General features: G+C 31.5%; 1 protein-coding gene across 1 annotated transcript in view; it reads right to left on the bottom strand.

The window, feature by feature from the left end:
* Nucleotides 1-21,062, bottom strand: part of LOC129965749 (actin-binding LIM protein 3-like) — a 107,103-nt gene that overhangs the window by 17,640 nt on the left and 68,401 nt on the right. The window contains exons 2-5 of the mRNA XM_056079901.1: nucleotides 6,464-6,559; nucleotides 2,961-3,144; nucleotides 1,496-1,635; nucleotides 1,279-1,405 (exon numbers count right to left, since the gene is read on the bottom strand). Coding sequence (XP_055935876.1) covers nucleotides 1,279-1,405; nucleotides 1,496-1,635; nucleotides 2,961-3,144; nucleotides 6,464-6,559 — 547 coding nt within the window. The remainder of the gene's footprint in view (nucleotides 1-1,278; nucleotides 1,406-1,495; nucleotides 1,636-2,960; nucleotides 3,145-6,463; nucleotides 6,560-21,062) is intronic.

Here is a 21,062-nt window from a genome sequence, read left to right as displayed (position 1 = left end):
TATAGATTGTAATATTAACTTTTTGAAAACCAGAAAAATCATACAGATAAATTTGTACTTAAGGAAATCAAATAGATATAAATTACAAAATGGACAATCCAGATACAGGCATTGTATAAACTATATCATCTTTAATGGGCTTGTCTTAGGAGGCATGGGGCCTTGGAGAGATAAAATTAGTTACTCACCCTGTTTTTCAGTAAACTAGTTATGAAGTCATTCTCCTTACAGGTTTTCAAATTTAGAATGAATTAAAAAAAAATGAAATTGGACATGATAAAGAAAAGTCACAAAGACTGGAAATTTGATTGATATATTTATTTTTTTTAAATGAGGTCTGCCCTTTTTATTTTTAGTGTAATCAATTTATACAGAAATTTGATTTTTTCTTTTAATGATACGAAAATAAATCCAAATCAAGGGGGATAAAAAGTTAATTAAAAATTTAATGAAGCAGGACCCACTGCCAAGCTATTATATTATATTATATAATAGCTTGTGCATATATATATATATATATATATATATATATATATATATATATATATATATATATATGCACACACACACACATGACTGATTTAATTTCTCTCAGACTAGTGTAAATATTTTTTTTTTAAAAGAAAAGATTCTAAGGTCTTTGAGTTCAAAAGAAACCTTCTTAAATAATCAGTTTTGAGCTGAGTGCGATGGTACACTCAGGCCTGTCCCATCATAGTCACGTTACAAAACTGAACCAAGTACTCTAATGTGAACTTAATAGGGAGTAATTGCACCAAATGGTAAAAAGCCGGCCTTACTTCCTTAATATTACTGTATAAATTTATTTAAAAATTTTATACAAGATATTTAAATTTTCATTAATGATCTAATTTATTTTTCTACAAATGAAAGTGAAGAATTCATCCAGCAAAAATTATCTTTTCAATTGAAATAAACTAAGGAGAATACATTTTTTGCTATTTTTAATAACTTTTAAATATTTAATTATAATAATTTTGTTTAGAGATATAAAATATTCAAGTAAATAAATACAAAAATATTTTTATCATAAAACTTGTAATACTCTTAAAACATTGCATAATTTCATGTTTGATCTTATGGTGCAATGATTAAAATGCACAAGTAACGTGAACATTGCATACATATTCTTCCTTTCTCATAAAGTACAATTAAGACAAAAATAAATATGTAGAGCAACATATTTTAGAGCATGAGAATCAACAAAAAGAATTTAAATAGTAATGGCATAATAGAAATGAATGATCATAAACTTACTTATCCATATACTCCCCATGAAGCACCGCATCACAAGCACTGCATTTAAAGCACCAGATATGCCATTCCTTTTCTAAAGCTATGAGAGCTTGACCCTCTTTTAATTCTTCTTTACATCCAGCACAAACTTCATCAACAACAAAAAATAGTTAGTCATTTACAACTTTCAAATTTAAAAAAAAAAATGTAATATGTCACAAAAAAAAGTTAAACTTACTTTTACGAACAGGTCCATTTTGCACTTGAGATTCTTCTTGAACTGGCGATTCTGAAGACACTATAGGAATTTGAATACATTTGGTACAGAGAACATCTTTTCCAGTGTAGGTTACTTTTTCTCCTGATGGAAAAGGCTGCCTAAAAAAGACAAAAATAAAACTCAGCTAGAAATACAAAATTATGTCAAAATAGAATATGAATAGAAATGAAATAAATTCCAATAGAATCTTTTTCATCCGACAGCAATAAAACAATATTCACATATACAAAAAAACTACGATGAGCTTTAATTTATGCATAAAATATTAATCTAACAAAGATGAAAGGTAATGAAAATTTGATGATTGCACTAAATGTTTAATAACTAAGCACAAGTTAGTTTTGAGTATAAAAGATCCAAAAATATCACGAATGATTCGATTCAAAATTTTGTTTTCCTAGTTTGACAACAAGAATTATAGTATGCTTATTAGTTATAAATAATTATTCCGATAAGTGTGATTTGGTTATTTTAGGGGGAAAAAAAACTATTGCTAAAAGTAAGGAATGTGTAAGGGAATTCGTTCAGTTTAGTTAGCTGCCAAAGTAATATTTCGGGAAGAACAAAAATGCTGAACCATGCTCAGACACATTTATGTAAGTACACTATTCTCCAATTCCACATTAGTTGCATTTAATATGCTTTATGCTTGACATTTTTTATGGAATCAAGACACAAATATATAAACTCTTTAGTCTTGAAGCTAAGACATTTATTTATTGAGGAAGGTTCAATAAACATGTTTTGAAGGTATATGAAGGCTATTTTGGGATTGATATCTTTTCATTTTGGAATGTGGTTACATAGTAGAGACAAAATCCTAAATTACATTTATTTCTGCAAAATAAAATGTGTGATCGATTTAGATATATTTAATTTGTACCAATAACTTGAATACAGTGGATTGTCAGGGAATTTGGACCTTGAACTTGCACAAGACTACAGAAGCATTAACTATCAATTCGGAGAAAGGGAGGAATAATACAAAAATTCAAACAACAAAACTCATTCCAATGTTATTACAGTGAAATACTTCATTATGGCAATTTTAATTTTCTGTGCTTATTGGGAACAAAAATAATTGACAAGCATTATAAATGCATTTTTTTGTTTTGCTTCATTTTATACATTGCAATACATTTTAGCGACAGAATTACAGCAAAGATTTGTGAATGGTAAAATGGTTGATATAAATTTGAAAAAAGTCATTTAAACAAAAAACTAAGATTTAGAGAGTATTGAGGGGAAAAATGCAAATTTCTTTTTGAAATAAAAACCTGTTAACTGATTTTTTTTTTCTTTACTGAAGAAAAGAATTTCATTTTTTTGAGAAATTTATTTTTTTGCCCATGAATAAAAGTCCAGTCTTACATTTAATATAAAAACAAACATCAGTTGGAAGTTCACATTCAATTTGTCTTACCTACAACTGGCACATACAAAGCACTTTTGGTGATATGTGTTTCCTAGTGCTGTGACTACTTCCCCTTCTACATAATCCCCACATTCAGCACATCTTGTACCGAAAAGTTTCTGGTAATCCTTGGAACAATAATAAAGGCCAGCATTCACAAAGAAACCACCCTGAGCTAAAGATGCAGAACATTCTGGAATGGATAGAAAATAATGAAGCACATTCTTTAAAACTCGATTCATCAAATACATTAATGGGATATGTAATGACTAAAATGAACAAAAAGTTCAGAAAATAACAGTTGGAAATAAGAAATCAGAATAAAGAAAACAGTGAAATCTAAATAAAATAAAGATTTTTTTAAAAAATATCCAAAATAATTAGCAGTAAATACAAGAGCTTCATTTAAAAAAATAAATTTCATTTATTTGCAAAATTGCTCTTTAGAACTTGCAGTTATAAACTAAAGCCCATTTAAATTCAGTTATTTTATTAATTATCCATTAAAAAAATATATTTTAGAAGGAATCAGTAAATACCAGTCCTAAATTAATAAAAAAAAATAGATAATCATTTTAAAACTGACATTTCTCTTTTTAAAATATTAAATAGCAAAATTTACTCACCAATTTTATGTTTTAGTAGTATTAACTATCACTAACATGAGTTTTAAATAAAATTTTTATTCAAATGTTTTAAATCAAACTATTTACATTTCCATTTCAAATGTCTAAAATTTGTTTAATAAGAATCAATTTACTTTGTAAAGTCTTATTGTGAAAAATATCAACTAATGTGGTAATTGGGACATCCTAGTAAAAATCATGCATACACATTCAGCCCACTTAGTTATGATACAATACTCTCTGCACCTTACAATATGACATCACTCTCATATTATAATGCCATATATAAAATTTTCCAAAACATTTTATTGATACAATACACTTGTATGGCTAACCACACCTGTACTCATTATAAGTGATGTAATAATATGAATAATAATTTATTGCTATGGTTCCAACTATTCCATTGAAACTTCATATGTGTGTAGTTTGTAACATAATATTTGGATATAACAGAGTTAAATTTTAGTAACCTAACTGACCCATTTGTCTTTGAATTTGGTCAAAACTTTAAAATTCATTAACTCAGTTTAAAGAGACCGATTATATCAAAGAAAACTCAGTACCAGAGTCTAAAATAAAAATATTTCAATAGAGCAAAACTATTTTCCTTCCTTAAAAACTTGTTTAGAGTGTCAATGTGATTACAACTTTTCTCTTTATGAGGCAATTCTCAACATTGATTGATTCCACTTAATCTCAAAAACAATATTTTAGCATTAATAAATATATTAACAATTACAAATGTAAATAATATTTTATATTTTTACATTTGTCCAATACAGTTCTCAAGTATATATTTTGGCATGCGATATCAGTTGGTCCATTAACACAACAGTCACCAAAATAACAGCAAGAACAAAATGTGTAGCAGCAGTTGAATGAGGCAGGCGAAGTCTGTTACAAATGCCAAATATCAGGGAATAAGGACCCTAGACTAGGCAACTTACAGCATTTCGATTATTGTGAAGCTAATGGCAAAGTATTAATCAGTTAATATTTACAATAGTATATAAAATACTGCCCAAAGATAAAAAAAAAATCTAAAAGCTTTGATTAATTATTTTTTAAACGATTATTTTCAAAGCGTTTTATTATATACTAGCCGCCTTTGGCGACCAGCCGGTTCGCCAATCTTAATGTTCGTTTAAATTTTAATAATTAAATAAGTTGAACCGGAATACTCCGGTCGTACCATTAAATATTTTACGCGAATCCAACTTTAATAGATTCTTCAGCAAAATATTTTAAAACTTCAAATTTTGATAGTCATATAATTCAGTCCTAATATTATAAAGGCCTTCAGTCATAGCGTGGTATGTATCTCTCTAATTTTCTGTTACCCCTCGTAGAAATTATGCTTTAAATTAAAGTGTAAATGATTAATCTGCAATTAATATAATATTTTTTACTGAAACAAAGCATTTTTTTAATAATATGATTACTGATAATAGAGTCACTAAGCGTTTAAACTTTATGGTCACTAAAGAATATCTTTCTTAATTTATGTAATATCTCAAGAATTTGTCAACAAAAATTTCTCAGATTCATCATGAAAAGATCGATTAATTAATAATGTTTCATTTTAAATGCATCAAACACTAAGAAAATAAAATGAATCGTTTAAAATAATCGGTCGAAAACAGGTTTAAAAAAAATACCCAAAAAATGATGTACTTAAAACTATAAGCATATACAAAAAAATATATAACTAACATAAATACAATTTAATTACAAAAGCATGCAACTAACCTAAAAATAATTTAAATCGTCTGTTGGTTGTCATGGCAACAATCAGAACATAATGCGCATGCGTGAATTTTCTTCGCCACTTACGGTAACGCAAATGCGTGAATTTTTCTACGCCAGTTAGGTAAGGCTATGCAGATTATGCATTTTTAATTTCCTTTATTCTGTGTTATTTTAATTCAAAATTACTTCAGAATGAATCTGAAACATGGATTAATTAAAAATGTTTCATTTTAAATGCATAAAACATTAAGAAAATAAACAGAATCGTTTGAAATAATCCGCCGAAAAATGTTAACCCTTGCCTCATTACTGTTGGGAGAAAAAAAGAACTAAAGCCTTACTCATTTGGCGGTGGAGAAAATGGAAGATTTTTTTTGGCGGAAAAGTTGGCGGTGGGGAAAATGGAAGATTTTTTTGGCGGGAAAGTTAGTTTTTAATTAATAATTAAAATTCTAATTAAAATTTCAAAAAAAGGGACCCCAGGTGCACATTCCCGACCTCTAAGGTATACATGTACCAAATTTGATAGCTGTATGTCAAATGACCTGGCCTGTAGAGCGCCAACACACACACACACACACACATTGAGCTTTATTATAAGATTATATATATATATATATATATATATATATATATAAAACATTTTTGAGCAGTTTTGTGGCCGAAGAGAGAAGACACTTTTGTAATTTTAAAACTTCGCTTTATTCCATCCCAGGAGGGATAATTTATATATAAGAAACGAGGACGAATTGACGTCCTTTCACAAGCGATACAAGAGCAAAAGAGCGCGAATTATTTATCTCCATTATTATATACTGTGAGATTCTGATAAGGATTTCCTTAAATGTGTCGATTCCGGTATGGGGAACATAGGCATCTTTTAAAAGAATTCGATTAACTTGACAAATTTTTATCTCTTCACTCGGAACGTGAGAACCGCTGATTTAAGCATTTTTATATTTTCTTTAGCATCAATTAAATAAGAATCATCAGGAAATAAGAGAACATTTTAGAATGAAGTTAATATGGACTAAATTAAGATAAAAATTAGGAAATTAATTGGGATTTAAATTAGGTTTCAAAATATCATTATATATTTCGCATATAAGTTACAAATATACAATTCAGACTAACCTGCACATTTGAAACAATCTAAATGGAAATATCTATCCTGGACTCTAAGTGCATTTCCAGAGCATTTCTTTTTACATACTTCACACAGAACTTTGCCTGAAATATAAAAAAATAATAATAAATAAACGTTTATAATAGTAATTTTAACAATATTACAGAACATTATCAAATTTTAACGAATTTTTTTTATGAAATGATTATTTAATAAATTTTTAACAACATAAAAATTCTAATAATGAAATAACACTGGTGTAGTAAATATTTTGTAAAGAATTACCTCCTTCTTAATAACAATGCGCAACGACAATCTTTTCATTCATTGGTTTAAAATGAATAATTAATTTCGTAATTACGTAAGAGCTATATTTCAAAATGAATCAACCAATTTCAGATGAAGAGGATCGCATGTGAGCAGTCATCTCATTTCCAGATTTCCACCCTAGACGTTCAACACTGCTGAATATATCAGAGTCTTACATATAGCGGATATTTAATAGAACAGGGTCTCAAACTAGGGTTTGACAGTTTTTTAAACCCAGTTTTTAAAAACAAGTTTTTTAAAGTGAATTTGTCAAACCGGTTTTAAAATTAAGAAAACTGATTTTTCTGAACGCCTAGATATTCCTCTTCTTCAAATAAAAAAATATTTTGAATTTTATCGGTTGGAACCGATTCGTCTAGCAGCTGTAGGCTTAGATACCAATTTACACTCTTATCCATAAATTAAGAATAATTCGGAGTCACGCGGAAATCGAACTCTAAAATACATATATCACCCGTAAAATGACTACACACATCTTCAAAAATAATATGCAAATTGCAGGAAACCACCAGATGACACCGATAGTACGTCGCAATGACGAGAGTGTAAGAGAGTGATGTATAAGGAATACAGGCAAAGAAGTAAAATTGTTCGCAAGCGCTTTATAAGCCTTTCAGTGCAATAACCGCATAGTTATGACACAAAGAACGTATTTGGATGATTTTTTTACGTGGTAGAATTATTGGCCGTCTGGAAAGTGGGCGTACCGAGCTGGAAGTATCCGAGGAACTTGGAGTCGCCAGAGTGTCATCTCCAGGCTTTGGCAACGATTCCAAGATGATGGTAATGTGAATAGACGTTACAGCACAGGTCGTCCACGAGTTACAACGCCGAATGAGGAACGATATTTGGCAGTTACTGCCAAGAGAAACAGACAGAGCACAGCATCAGACCTGTCTCGTCAGCTCACTGGTACGACAGTTTCAAGGCAGACCGTGTACAGATGATTAGGGCAGATTGGTCTATATGCTCGTAGGCCTGTCAGATGTGTTCCACTTACAGCAACTCCTGTCGCCTGCGGTTAGCCTGGAGTAGAGAGCATGCATTGTCGACGCCGCAACAGTGGTATGATGTTTCCCGAGGAGTCCAGGTTTAGTTTGCAATCTGATTCTCGTCGGACTTCCATATGGAGAGTGCCAGATAGCCGTTACCAACAAGAAAACATCATATTAACAACACCTTTACGATGGTGCAGGATTGCTTGCTTGGGGAGGAATTATTCTGGGTTCCAGAACTGACCTGCATGTTCAAATTGGAGCCATGACAGGGCAAATCTATCGGGACGTCACGGCCGCAGAATTCATGTTTATGGATGACAACGCCTGTCTTCACCGTACAAAAATCGTAAACGAATGTCTTCGATTGGAAGATATCACTCGTATGGTCTGGCCAGTATTCTCACCGGACTTGAATCCAGTAGAGCATGTGTGGGACATGCTTGGCCGACGAGTTGCAGCTCGTCAACCACCTCCTACATGTCTACCGGAACTTCGGAGAGCATTGCTTGATGAGCGGTGTAATATTCCCCAAGATCAGATCGATAATTTTATACTCAGCATGCCTAGGCGTTGAATGGACTGTATTGCATCGTCTGGGAAACATACTATGTATTACCTATCATACCAATCATGTAATATTGGTTTTTGTAAATAGGGTTTTTTTTTTTTTTTTGGTAATTTGCTCCAGGGAGCAAAAAATCGCAGTTTTTATTAATGATATAAAACATAGCATCTTTTTTGCTCTTTACCTTTTGTTTAATAAATAGACTTTACAAATAAGTCACATTTGTTTTTCTTCTAACTCTTTCTTTTCCTGAACTTGCATTATCCTTAATTTATGGACATGAGTGTATTAACAAGAAAAGGTATATCTGAATTTCTGTTAAATGAATTAAAAAAGTTTAAACACCAAAATAAGTTTGAAATTATTATATGCTTTAGAAGAAAGAATTCAGGAAAGCAATAAAATTAGCAACTCTTCTGCTGCATTTGCACATTTCTAGTTCAGCAAAGAAATCTAGTGTACTTTCTTTAGCTTCAAAAATCGAAATTGAGTTATCTGGAAAGATACCGTCTAGAATATTTCCGAATTCTTATGTGGAAACCCATTCTGATGAAGAGCAAATCGATGAAACTAATCAGAGTAATGCTTTTTTTAAAAGAAGACATGAGAAAAATCAATTCATAAGTTTCTTGAAGAGCCCGAAGGAAAACTTACAAATCCAAAGACAATGAAAGCTGAATTTTCATTATTTGAGATAACGAATAAAAAAACAAAAAAATAATTGTTTTGTTATTTGATGCCATGAGAACTATAAAACCAAGTTCAGTAGCTAGTTGAACGAGTATTTTCAATTTCAGGCAATATTGTGTCCAAAAAAAGAACACCGTTCAGTGGATATTTTATATTTTTTTAAATCCTATTTTCTTAGGAGAAATTAAAATTAGTGAAAATAATATATATATTATTTGAAATATTTGTTAATTTTTTTTAGTAATTTGACTTTGACACTGATATCGTTTTTTTGTTATTTTATATAAAATATTTTTCACTATTCTATTCTATTCTATTTTTTATTTTTTTTGACAAAAATTCGAAAACCGGCTAACACCATTTTTTTGCAAATATTGAATTCCAAAATTGGTTTTTCAAAAAGCTGATTTTTGTATAAAACCTATCTCAAACCCACAACCCACCAGTTCCAAAGCCGAGATTCAGCCACAAAACTTTTCTTAAGAAAAATTAATTAACCAATTATGTGCATTCGAATTTTATGCATGTCCATTCAAATCTTCCTTTCGAGCTTCCAATGTGTAATTTTTTTTATCTAATAAAAATGAAGTCTTATTGATTTATTATTATTTTTTGCTAAATTTATTATGCAATCATTTGTATTGCGTTTGAATTGCATATACGTCATTGCTTGACTATTAAAGGGGGATTTGACTTTAAAAAAATCCGCAGTTAACTGGTTAAAACTTTTTTAGTATATAATAATTTTTGATATAAAAAAATTTAATTTCATTATTTTCAAATTCGATTCTCCAGGTATTCGTTTTTCTTCTTTGAAACCTTGAATCTCGTAACAAAATATTTATAACTCGAATTTATTTTGATTAATTCGGAATCGGAACAAATAACTTTACAAAGTTGTTTCCTTTAAAAATTATTTTCATTAGGTGAACACGTCTGTTCCTTATGTCCTCAGAATACATGATTTAGGTCTGCATACATTCGAAGACTTTACAATTGTATTATATATTCAATCAAAATAAGCAATAAAAAAGACGAATTTTTTATAAAAACTTGAGCACATAAGCTATGAACATCATTGCTTATTTCTATGATTAAATATCCAATTGTTACTTTCAAAGTGGTGTATACTATTTTTCCATTTAAATTAACACTTTTTAATGACTTTATATACAATAATAAAATTAATAGCTATAATTAGAATTACAATGTTTATTATATATCATTTATTAAAACCATTAAAAATAAATCCACTGCCCTTTCTAATTAACAAATTGTAATTTCCTTTCGTCGTTTTAGTCTCATTTTTTATTTCGAATTTCACTACATTTCAAAACATACGTATCATTAAAGTAGATTGATAAATATCAATTAAAAAATGTGTCATGATTAGGCATGGTATACTTATTACTATTTCACGAAGAGAATTTGAACTCAAGTGTTTACAAAAACATTCCAGGATTTACGTTATTTAAAAAAAATGAGTTGGTTGAAACGATTTGAACTATAAGGAAATATATTTAAACTAATCCTTACCCAAAATTGTTTTTAAAATTCCTTTGCTATGTTAAGCTGCTTTTTTTTTTTTTTTTTTTTTTTTTCCATTTTACTATTTGATATTGTATTCCATTACATTAAGTTTTTTACTAACAACGTAACGCATAGTAAAAGTCGTGTATTTAGAGCGTACAAATTTCAAATTTTTTTTCAAAGATGATTTTTTTTAAACTTCCAATTATTTTTACAAAAAAAAAAAAAAAAAAAAAAAAAAAAAACATCGCCGAGTTGCACTATGCTCAGCATTTTGGTTATTTATTAATCATCCGAAACCAGAATAAGAAATTCTCAATTTCAGAATTTTTTTTTCCTCTTGTGGTTACTTTACTTGTCGAAAATGGATTTTAGATTCATTTTTCTCGCATATCAGAAAATTTAATTTAAAATCCATTTTCGATTATTCCAGACAGACTATTATGCGAGAAAGGATTTCATTTGAAATTAAAATTTGATCTTATTTTTTTTCCCCAAGACTTAAAATTATTTTTACAGATTTGTTTTTTGTGGGAAACATTGATATCTTTTTCCCTCCCACGTTATGCCGCTTTTTTAAAAAAATTTTTTCCCCAAACAAACTATAGAAACGACATTTAAAATTATTTTTGTTTTCCTATTTCTTTAAAAATTAGTAATGAATTTCAGAGATTAATTTCATGGGAATCAAATTACCAGAACTAAGATAAATATAAACAAAAATTTAATTTAATTTAAATCCGAAGCGGTAATTAGTATTTTTTATCAACACGCATATATCATAGGGAATAAGAATTGCTGTTTTATTTAAATATAATACTGGCGACAAAAAAGATTGAGAAATTAAGAAGAAGAAACTGATTTCGACTGACTGATTTTTGAGAAGAAAAAAAACTGATTTCGTTTTCAAGCAAATTAAGAATGGTCAGGCAGGGAACCAGGATGGTCAGTGCTTCACCATCTCTAGTTACAAACGGTGTAACTATGGATGCCAAGTGCATTGGTGGCCAATATCAGAGAACACAAAATTCAAAAATAAATTTGTTAATGATTTAAACCCTCTTTAGGAAGTAAATAAAGCATTGGCTTTTTATGAGACAAAGGGATTTTCTAAAGAATGAGATTTAATTAACATTATTTAGCATTTCAGTCAAAGAGAATTTAAAATAAATTACAATAATTGTGTGCTGAACTTAAATGTAAAAGTATGGTATAGTAACTATAACTTATTATCTCAATTGCGTATTAGTTCACCAATTATAGTTTGTATGTATGAATGTAAGAAGCCAGGCTAAATAGTAAAACTGCTTAAAGATAAAAGCATAATGCTATAAACGAGTAAAAATTATTTAAAAAAAGTCTTTAGTTAAAATAATAATAAAAATTATAAAGCATATATTTTTTTAGCGAATTCCAATGCTAAATTAAAAAGCAGATTAATTGTAAAAGCATCTGCAGCAATTACACTAAGTAAAATTACCATCTACTGAAATAAACAATAAATAAATCTAGAATTTAAAAAGTTCATGGCAACAATCTAAATCGCATGTTTAAAAAATATATTGCATGTAAAATGTAATTCTAAATTATAAAAATATCACAATGAACATAACAAGCGCAGGTAAGACTTGCATTCACAAGCTGCAAATTAATTATTTTGATGGGAAAATATCGTTAAAGTTCACACATGATTAAAACAGTTATTTTAATAATAGCATTTGTTAGTCGAGCCAACAGCTAAAAAGTTGATAAAAACTAAAAATATTTTCCATTGGAATATTTTGAAAATGATGAGGAAATAGTCAACTGATAAATAGGCCGTGATAAATGCACTACAAGTCACTAAAAATAAAAATTAAAAAATTCAACACTCCGTACTTAAATACGTAATTATTAATAATGTGTTCTTAATTTTCTTCAATTACTATTTAAAGTGTAGCACGAGCAAACGGCACGTGACTTCTTGAGAATGCCAGATGCGATAATTGAGTTAACTATCTTCCGACCTCAAAAATGCGGGGCAGCAAGACATCGCAAAAAAGATAAAACTAAATAGCAGAGCAGTTGACTTCTTTTCTCACACTTCTTGACATGTCACGGACTGATCGCTGAGTGGAGGACGGGGAGAAAAAAATCGCGATAAAAACATTGCGAAGCAGAGCAGATAAAAATGCGGTGATGACTCATCCACCAAGATAAGTGCATCGTTGCACAGCTTTTGAGTGGACTTATTTTCCATCTTTTTTTTCCATCGGGATTCACTCGTGCGCATCAAAAGCGACTTTACGTAAGCGGAGACAGTGGTGGAAAAAATATAACCTTTGGAATTATCAAAAAATTGAAATCGAGCTTTAGTGATATTCGCACATTTCTTATCGGATAACTCTTGGATGGAATGGCGGAAAAATTTACAGACAGTAATGCAATCATCCATTCTTGAGTCAAAGAATGCTGATGATTTTTTATGTATTAAGCTTCAAATCAATGGAGGTCTGGCTTAGTTTGTGTTTTATGGTTTAAAGCTAAAAAAAATTCCTCAGATAATCTGGTCGATATTTAATATCAGGAATATAAGAAAACAAGTTTGGGTGGGGCGATTATTTGCAGACTAGTCATATAAAACGGCATTTTAAATGCCAATGCGGTTATAGAATACTAGAGTCAGGCATACTAAACACACAAGATAATTTTACGTAAGTTAGTGCTTTTTATTTAAATTATTAAATTAATTATAATAATTGAAAACATGGTGGATTTTATATTTTATTATGACTGTGATGGTCCCAAACACTCTAAGTTGCGATTTTTAATGATTTGTGGGGCATCATTCATGTCTGAATGATTGATGGATGGATTTGACCAAAGTTTTTGTTATAACACGAGGGCTATTATAATTTAGAAAAGCGTACAGAAGACGAGAACGACATCCACGGCGGCAATTCCCGTTCCACACTTCCACATCGCATTAAAGAGAAGTGTCTCCCTCCCACCCAACTTAACAGACAAAAGTAGCATTAATAAGCCCCCAAGTGTCAGATTGTAGAACATTTTGCAACTTATCCTATCATGTTGCAATTTCATCAGTTTTATCATTCCCTTTCAAAACTAGAATGAGTCAGGAATCCAGAGAGCTAACTATAATCATACCCTTTATTGTTAAGTATATTTAAAATTCAAATCATTAGAAGGAACTAGAATATAATAAAAGATAGATAATAAAAAATTTTCAATAGAATAAAACGAAGATGGACTATGGCGCTGCCGTTAACACAGTGATCCACTATTTAGAAAATTATACTTTTATCTCTTCAAGTTTCAATATTTTAATCAATGATCTTACTTGGCAGCACTTTATAGTTCATCGTCGAAAAAAAAATACATCTTTGATTAATACTAGGTTTTAAGTAATATTGCAGAAAATGTGAGCAAACATATTTCTAAATAATGGTTTACATCATACTAAAACATAGTTTGATCCAACACCAAATCTAGCATGGAACTGACTTACATATTGCACATTCTTTGTTGAATGAAAATAGAATCCAAACCTTATAGACCAAGTGATTGAAGTGTCATTCAACTACGATCACAAATTCTAAAAGATCCTGAACTGTAACAAAACTTTGCAACTGTAAAGTTTTATTATTCGCACAGAAAGAAAAGAGTTTAAGAATACACACAATTCTTAAAATAACACAGAATAAAATGCTTAGGCAAACGAAGTTAAAAATATGCGATTCATATTGAATAATTGGCTTATTTCATTCATATTGAAGTAAGCTGCGATAAAAAATTTTTTTAAATTATTGTTTGAAATAATTAGACATTTTACAAGAATAGCCAGCGAGTTACTACGATTCTATTAATACACTGGTGTGCAAAATTTTTTGCCATAACTTCACGAGAAATCATCTGAGACATGAAATTCAGAAATGAGAGACAGCATTTTGTATTTAAACGATGACAAAAGCATGGTTGCTCAAAAATGAATACAATAAATATAGTATGGAATCAAGCAAAAAAAAAAAAAAAAAAAAGGCTTTATTGAACTCAGTGTCGCTACACATGATTGTCTGTCCAAAGGAAGAACAACAAGCAGATGTTCCTTAGTATGGGATATGTCCTCCCCTTACTGCAATGGTTGCTTCGCACCGTCTCTTCATACTCAACACCAGATTGTCCAACAGAGGTAAGAGTGCCCATTCCTCAATCAGCATCCGTTTTCAGTTGTGGGGTGTTTAAATCAGTGATATCTTCACTTTCCAGTAGCTGCTGAACAGCAGAAGTCATGTGTGGCCGTGCATTGTCATCCATAAAAACGAAGTTGGGTCTTTAGCACTTCGGAACAGACGCACACGGGAAAGGATCACCTCCTTACAATAGCGATCTCCGATTATAGAATCTCTGTCGAAAACGTGGAGCTCAGTCAGCCCGTTCAGCATAATGCCTCCCCGACCACCCTCGCTGTCCCTTTCGGTGCAACTGGGATGAAACCGTGTCCCGACCTCTATCTAAATCAAATGGAGTCGAGAATCATTGTGGCACTGAAACGACTCTCATCCGTAAAGAGAACACTTCATTGATGAGAAGTCCAGTTTTTGTGCTCCTTACACCATTCTAAACAGTGCCACCGATGGTCAACTTTCAAATGGTTGGAGCGTTCAGGACGATGGGAGAATAGAGCCCCTTTGTGAAGGCGTCTGACCACGGTAAACCGCGAGACTTGTCACCCTGTTACTGTACACAGTTGCTGAACAGTGGTACTTGCTAAATGGTATCGGACTCTTTTCGCCTGCAGGACGATATATCGGCCATCCACTGCAGTTGTTTTCCTAGGGCGGTCCTCACCAACCTTTCTAACAACTGTACTTATAGTTCGAAAGGCTTTCCAAGGGCGCGAAACGATATTTTTGTTGATTACGAACTCTTCAGCTACACTTGTCAAACTACGCCCCTGCTCCAGCTTTACGATCATTCTCCACGTGTGAAGTCGTCCAGGTGATTTCTTCTAGCCATATTTCACGGAAGAACACGCTTGTACTTGCAGCGGATGTCTTTAATTGCGCCTCCGTTCTTCCTTTCCTTGTAGTCTTGAGCTGCGCGCGTCGATTGTACGAGTTTTGCGTACACTCACGTCTCTATGATGTTTTGTTCCCGACTTTTGCACACGCATTACCTTTCTACTGAATTGATATTCATTGTACAGATCGCAATAACCTCTTTTCTGCAATTTCATGGCAAGTTTTGCACTCCAGTGTATTTTCATTTGAGGCTAGAGTAAAACAAAAATGGCAAAATAATATTTTCTTCAGATTAGGGAGGTGCACAATACAATAAAAACAAAAAAGTAAAGTTTCTAAAAATATTTCGCCGAGGAAGTCTTTAAGAATAAATTAAATATAAAAAATCCAATCGCAAATTTTGGTAACCAATAACAGTTGTTTCCCAATGACGACTACTAAGTAATAAAAGCATTTATTTTGCATAAGAGAAAGAGCAAAAACAATTTATAAAAGCAATACAGTTATAGGGTGAGTCAAATAATTTATCACAATTAAATAAAAATTTAAATTCTAAATATTAGCTATTTAAGAACTCCCATAGCATTACACAGTAAAATTAGAATCAATTTCTGAAGGGTGGAAAAAATGGACTCGCCCAATGGATTCTAAAAACTTTGTTTCCACTACAACAGAAAAAATAACTACGGAAACGCAACCCACGGTGATTATAAATACATATCAGCCACATTAACACACGATAATCGCATCCCATGCTTATTGAGGACGCGTTTACGAATTGAATATAGCAAGCCGGAAGGAAGAAGGAAGCCATCCAGCAACAGGACAGTCGGCTGTAAAAAATTTTATCAAGTGAACTTTATAGAGGCATTTACAGTTTCCTGACAATCGTGTTTGGACTTCCTGTAACAATAACCATTCTGGGATCCTCTTTATGTCTCAATCAGCTATTCAGGAAGAGGAAAACAACTCAGCAGTTGAGCAGTTTGCTGCTTTCATTTTCAATTTATTCTGGCAACTCCAGTGTGTTGTATTTGTTCAAACTTTGAAATGATTGCTGCGAAGGAAATTTTGAAATTCTTTTCAGATATGTATGGCGACAAAATAACAAGTAAAACAAAAATGTATCTTATGAATAATTCATGTCTAACTATAGTGGTAAGAACCGAAAATTCTGAAGACTTTTATTCACTATCATTGTCAATGTTTTAAATTTACGGCATTTGAAATTCAATAAAACGTTTACTTTATGTATAAAATTCGATTTTTTTTAACCTATTTCTGAAAGAACAAGTTTTTTTTCTATTATCTATTACAACTAGTTTTGCAAGATGTATTAATGCGATTAAGTTTGCACTAAACTTTTAAATACAGGATAACATTTTTTTTTCTACAATGAAATCCACAAACCTATTTTTATCAAACATAAGAAACTGCCTGATTTTGTAAAACCTTTCCTTTGGCAGCAATCTTTTGTTTATAAAAGATTCCATCATATTTTAAAAAATAAAACAAGAAGTCATTAGTTAAATGCTTAATGAAAGATCTAATTTATTGTTAAAATGGCAGTTTAAAGTTTGGAAGATAAGATACATTTCCTAAGTGCTTTTTATATTTCGTGTTTAAATAAAGTAGATGTCACACGTTCACGATATAAGGATTAAAAAAAATTTACCATGAGCCTTTAAAAAAGATGTACGCACATCGCAGCTTAAATACTTGGGGTGGTAAAGAATTCACACATACTCCTGCCAAAATAGTCCACAATAACTAACAGCGAGGCCACACAAAGAAATCGGGAAAAGATTCATGATTTTTATATTAATTAATTTTGGTCATAAGACTATGCTCCTACAAAACTGTGTTCTAGCAAACAGTCTCAGACTACGGATCGCGAACATCCTTGTTACTTCTGGGACAAATGCCTGCTGACGAGTGTCAACTATCGTTGGCGATTCTGAGACAAAAGCATCTCGACATGCGTGCACGTCTTTCATCGCAACCAATAATGGATATTTCTCTTACCACCCCCATATCTAGTAAAATTAATATGGTTTTATTTCATACTTATTAAAAAAATTGTCAATTTCAAGTAAGGAACAAGAACTGTATCGAAATAAAATGGGCATTAATTATCTTGTTTTCACGGAACACTAAAATATAGAAATTCCGATTCCTACACTGCAAATCAGTCAAATGTAGGCAAGAATACTTATATTTGTAAGCACTCTGAATTTACGCGTCATTCGAATATGATGGCATCTAATTCATGACTATATTTAAAGTACACTATATCCGCTCTCTGATTTTTGGATGGAATAGAAAGTCGAACACCAAACCTCTAAACATGAAGACGAGACGGATTACCTACAGTTTACAGTAATTTTAATACTGTAATTTTTTACAGTAATACGGATTACAGTAATTTTGGATGTACCAAAAATAGAATAACTATGTGCACAGTTCTGGATGGACCTTAAATTCTAAATAATGATTAGACGGCAACAAAACCGACACAGCATTTTTCCGAGTTTTCACGCTAAAAATAACAAGACATTTGACTTAAGGCAGCAAATAACGTGCATGATGTCAATGGCGGATTTAAATATTTTGCGGTCCCCTAAGCAATAGACATTATGAGGCCCCCTTTTTTTAATAAGGTCGTCGAAACAGCTTCACATTTTTAACGTTAATGATTTGTTTTCGATTAATATTTTTTACGTAATTTATTTAATCTTTAAAAAAAATCTTTTCACCAATAAGATAAAAACTTGTGGAAAACTGCATGTAATCGCGAAATTTATATATAAAAAAATACATAGCGAACCCGCCATTGTTAAAAATGTAAAAGCATCTCGTAACAGATGGTTGATCATATATTTAGATACGATGATGCATTCTAAAGAATAACCTTAGGGACAAAACGATGAAAAGGAACACCACCCACCAGATGGTTGGATAGTGTTATAAAGAAGCAGGTGTAGATAGGGCAACTGCGCCGGAAGGGTCAGATGAGTAAATGTAGAGATACAGCTTTGGTCTGTAATAGGTTGCAGTGTTTGAGAGGATGTAATTTGAGATAAGTATTTTCATTTATCGATAATGAATCCAGATAACTTTTATCCATATTTGTACGGTTTTATAAATATTCTAATAACAAAGTAAAATGTAATGAAATATAGAGGAACTTGATCAATTATGTTTTATCAAGTATAAATATTATCATACATAGAATTTGTATTCTTTTACAAATTTATTTGCAGTTAAGTTAATAAAATTTAAACTGATCTGGCTTAACGGCTCTCTCAACATTAGCGGCCTTAGGTAGGTGCCGCTAAGAAGTTAGTTAGAACCTAGTTAGAAATTATCCATCTGCACGAGGTCTATATATATATATATATATACTTATAATGTTATTAGATTTGGATTTCAAATTTTAATTATCCGACTCAAACTTACCACTAGAACTCTGCGGTTCTTATGAGTACAGTACACTCCCGAGTATCCGGTTCGCGACTATCCAGCCTAGCTCTCTGTTATTGTAATTAAATGAGCAAGACAAGGCGTCTATTAAGGACGTTTATTAAGTCATCTGTTAAGGTCTTTTTTCAAAACCTAAAAATTGTAAGTTCTGACTCTTATTTAAGGGTTACCTTTTCATATTTGTGTAATCATTTAGTGAAAAATAAAATCAATTTGAGCCAATTTTCTTAAGAATTAGGCCAACGTTTAGGCCTTTATGTTTCCTGTATTAATGTTTGGCATTACAGAATTTATGCTAAAATGTGAGCAGTTTATATCTTTTAACTTACTTTTTTCTAATAACTTTTGAAGCGGGCAGTGCAGTTTATAAACATATATAAATTACTAGTACAGAGCCTTCTATTTTAACTCGACACGTTACCAGCAACTGCTTCTACGATTTAACGGATTGCGTTCATATTCTACGTGGCTTGAGATAAATGGAGGCCTTAGTAGTACTCAATAAGAAGTGAGAAAATACGTATTATAACAGCGAGTTTTGCTATAAAAACCTTGCCTTCTGGTATTGGAGAGCAAAGGTATGAATACATAGAACTCTGGCCTATCCGGTCAGTCCTTCCACCGAATTAGATCGGATACTCGGGAGGGTGCTGTACTGGGATTTATGACAGAGTTGGAAGTAGAGGAGCATGTCCAATGAACAACAAAAGATTCAAATAAAATAAAAACTTAAAGGAACTGTCAATAATTCACAAATTTAAAAGCCATAGGGACGGGAATTCGAATTTAACATAAATTACCAATTCTTGCAAACAATTTCTGTAAACGAAATACCAGAAATCATGGACTGTGTCGAGCGAAATGCGAAACTATTCACCGACTTTTTAGGAGACGATCCTTTAAAAAAGAATGACAACTTAAATCAACAAGCAATTCCTACGCTCTTTCGAGTTTGCTGAATCATCGAGAGGAAAAGTCGACATGCAAATTTCGCTCGCGGGAAAATCATCTCATTTCAAGCTTAAGCAAACACGTGAATGGGATGCAGATCACGTACACTAAAGCAGCCCGACGAGGTTGTTTTGAATGGTTTGATCGTTTGCAAAACATTTCCGTAAATACCGTCAGCATTCGTTACAGAGACGACAGCACCGGTACTTTCAGAACCGAATCAGCAATTTAGATGAGAGTGAGAGGGGATGGGAGAGTTTCTTTTATTATTGGTAAAACAGTATCATTTACATTAACCTATAAAATTCGGCAAGGCAAGTTGCTGAAAAATTCTTACAAGCCCCACAGAATGTCTTATCGGATCACGATATCGAATTTTCGCTTAAATAAACATTATGGGACTATTTGAGGATTAAAGCGAGCAAGCGAGCGCGCACACACACACAGAGAGAGAGAGAGAGATGAAATTGATTCTATCAAGTAATTTCAAATAAAAAGCTTTTTATTTAGGGATTTAAAAATATGAAAGGTAAATATTACATCATAAAGATAGAAGGAAAAAGTTGCAAGAATTTAAATCTATATGTAAAGAAGGTTCGTGTCACACACACACACACACACACACACACACACACACACACACACACACACACACACACACACACACACACACACACACACACACACACACACACACACACACACACACACACACACAGTTTTATTCAACACAAGACTACTATTTCTTTCAGAGAGGGAAAAAAAAATCCACAGAATTATTGCCTTGACTTTCTAGTATACTTCTACACAAAGATATTACAATGCTTGGTCAAAAAATGTCTATGTAGGCATTATCTCGCAATTTGTATCCAATTTTTTTTTCCTCCAATGGCAATTCATCAAAGTGTCAAGATCAGTTACAGAATCGGACAAAACCAGAAAACAAGCAGGGATTTTTAGTTAATTGGCAATAACAAACTTTGATGGCATGCTTGGTTGCATCATTTATACGATTAATTCTTTGAAAGAACAACACTGA

The sequence above is a fragment of the Argiope bruennichi genome, chromosome 4, assembly GCF_947563725.1.
Source record: "Argiope bruennichi chromosome 4, qqArgBrue1.1, whole genome shotgun sequence".
In the NCBI taxonomy this organism is placed as follows: domain Eukaryota; kingdom Metazoa; phylum Arthropoda; class Arachnida; order Araneae; family Araneidae; genus Argiope; species Argiope bruennichi.
This window is presented reverse-complemented; position numbering and strand designations above follow the sequence as displayed.